This window comes from Colletotrichum acutatum (genome assembly GCF_030867785.1).
Source record: "Colletotrichum acutatum strain CBS 112980 chromosome Unknown BDZ83scaffold_67, whole genome shotgun sequence".
NCBI classification, from domain to species: domain Eukaryota; kingdom Fungi; phylum Ascomycota; class Sordariomycetes; order Glomerellales; family Glomerellaceae; genus Colletotrichum; species Colletotrichum acutatum.
In genome coordinates this window covers 211,271-213,737 of record NW_026849061.1, presented here as the reverse complement: position 1 = coordinate 213,737, position 2,467 = coordinate 211,271, and the positions used below count along the sequence as shown (strand labels likewise).

At 48.2% G+C, this 2,467-nt stretch overlaps 1 protein-coding gene across 1 annotated transcript; it reads right to left on the bottom strand.

The window, feature by feature from the left end:
* Window positions 1-540: 540 nt before the first annotated feature.
* On the bottom strand, window positions 541-1,390 carry BDZ83DRAFT_793751 (uncharacterized protein; the record flags this gene model as incomplete). The annotated part of the gene is made up of 3 exons (XM_060515791.1): window positions 541-885; window positions 947-1,148; window positions 1,382-1,390. 3 exons carry the CDS (start codon window positions 1,388-1,390, stop codon window positions 647-649), a joined length of 450 nt encoding a protein of 149 aa, XP_060363376.1. The 3' UTR covers window positions 541-646.
* Between the last annotated feature and the right edge of the window lie 1,077 nt (window positions 1,391-2,467).

Here is a 2,467-nt window from a genome sequence, read left to right as displayed (position 1 = left end):
CTACCTGTGGGGTCTATCTACACGGGACAAGTGCAGGAAGTATCCTGGGACTACTCACGAGACACCGTTTGGCGAGATATGCGTCGATATTGTTGGGATTAGTCGAGCACCGTTTTAGTCCACTTTACGTCGACCACGGTATCGTGAAAGTGTCATCGCCTTTGTTAAGGGAGTTCGATCACTTACTATCTAACTACCAACATCGTGTTGAATTCAGGTCGTCCTTAGGAGCAATGATAGTATAGCATTTCTGGATCCACCAAGTCAACATGAAACAGGGAAGGCACAGCTAGTAGCCACGGTCGAAAGTTTTTTGCCCAGCGCAACATTGACAAATCACATTGGCAACTTGTTACAGAACCTTCTTCCATTGTTGAGTAATCGGTTTGGTGCTGGAAGCACCAGGTTTCGAGGCTCCCCAATAGGATATGCCGAAGGACCGGCGACTTTGTCGAACTTTGTTCGATAATGAGGTAGACCCCACGCCGAACCGACTCACAACTTCAAGGCGAGAACATATCGCAATGAGCTCTATTATCGTATAAATTATGATTCATATTGCCTTACTAATATATTTAGCAATAGTAGGTCGTTACTTCGCCGGTGCCACTAATTGCCTCGACTACTCCTGATTAAGCGCACATTATCAGCCCGGAGGAAGCGGCTGAAAGGCACCTTTCGGGGCATCCGCGAAAGCAATGGTATAGTGAGCGGTATAAACTACATGCAAAAGTCCCCATGAAGTTTTCATGATATTCCCAGTTTTGTCCCCTTTTTGAACCTGATTGGATGTGCTGGGGAGTGAGCTGAGCTCGATTAAACTTGCGATCTCCCTTCTTATTCGTGAAGAAGTCGAAGTAGACAATGCGATCTTGGCTCGGTTCACTAAACTATACTCCTATCAGAATCTTCGCCGCATCCAGAGCAGGGTAGTACTGGGCCAGACACTGGATATACACGGCCGACGTGAGCATAATGTCGTACTTCCGGCGGCGGTTGTAGTCCCACATTTGCTTAATCAACGCGTCGCTACCGTTATTGGAATCCATTACCGCGTCCGCGATGACAGTGCGGATGCGGTTTTTGAGATCGGGGTCCTTAATAAGATCCTTGCCCGTGTGCTTAGATATTGGCGCTGGCGGTTCTTCCTAGTTGTTGTGCACGATACCAGCAAGGTCCCGAATCCAGCCGTCGAGCTGAGTGATTAGTTCTTGCTGGGTGGGTTGATGATTCACATTGAGTCATGATGAGTTAATATTAGGTAGAGTTGACATCGGGTACAAGGACGTGGTTGGGGCCGGAGTTGGCGACAAGTGAAAGTCTCTGGCGATCAACTTTATGGGGCCTGGGGGGAGTTGCAGCACAGTGATTCCCAACTCACCTGCTTCATGTTGATTTCGCCGCCTTCGATATTCGTGGCTGGCTGTGATTTGAGTTTTCGGTAAACATCTAGCTCGGAGGTTGACCTCACGTTCAAACCCCCTTCGGGACGCCTGACCTGCTAGTCCTAGTCGCTTCGACCCACACGATGTCGACGCCGGGCTTCAATTCTGCGAGTGTCACATGCTGATGTTGGCCAGTTTTGCTGCAGTACACGCCTTGATAAATGAGAAATGCACATGTGTAAAGGCTGCTTTGGTCGCAATGGCAAGCTAATCACGACATTGGCCGCAAAGCTGAGCCTGCTTTCATTTATTGGCAAGATGCTTGAACGAGGTCCTCGGCAAATCAATATCAAATGTGTATGAGGCAGCTGGGCAAGAAGAGGGTGTTCTCACATGGCCTCGTGATCGTGGGTGCTTTTTCATCCGTTCTTGGCTTTCATTGAAAGGCCTGGGACATCTTTGTCTAAGGCGTTCAGACAAATCTATAATGGAGGCCTTTGTCATTGATCATTTCTTCGTCCATAGAAACCGGCACATATCCACTCAATCACGACACTAATGTAAGAATGTCATTAATCTAAACTATACTTGTAAAAGTCCAAACTTGCAAACAAGGTCGCCAGCAATCATTGCATTCACACTACCAATTCATTGCACCATGAGTCAAGAAAAGATCAAGTTCAAGTGTAAAATTCATGGCTTGTATGGTACACATCCCATTTGATTTGGTTGACGACTGCATTACTGGTTATAAATATTAGATAAAGCAAAGGAGAAGGAGTTCGAAGTCACAAGAAATGCTGGCGAAATGCTTCAAGGGTTCAAAGGCTGGGTTATAACCAAGTATCAACTCCCTGGCGAAGTGAAGCTCTGGCACGGTGAAGTAGAGCTCATTAGCCTCAACGACACGCTCCGCGACCTGGAGATTAAACTAGAGAGTACCTTACGTGTTGAAAATGACACCAGAAGGTCAGCCGCTGGAGGTGGTGGGGGTGAAGGTGGTTTCGCCAGTACTGGACAGGCTGACGGCGGGAGTGGTGGCGGGAGTGGTGGCGGGAGTGGTGGCGGGAGTGGTGGCGGGA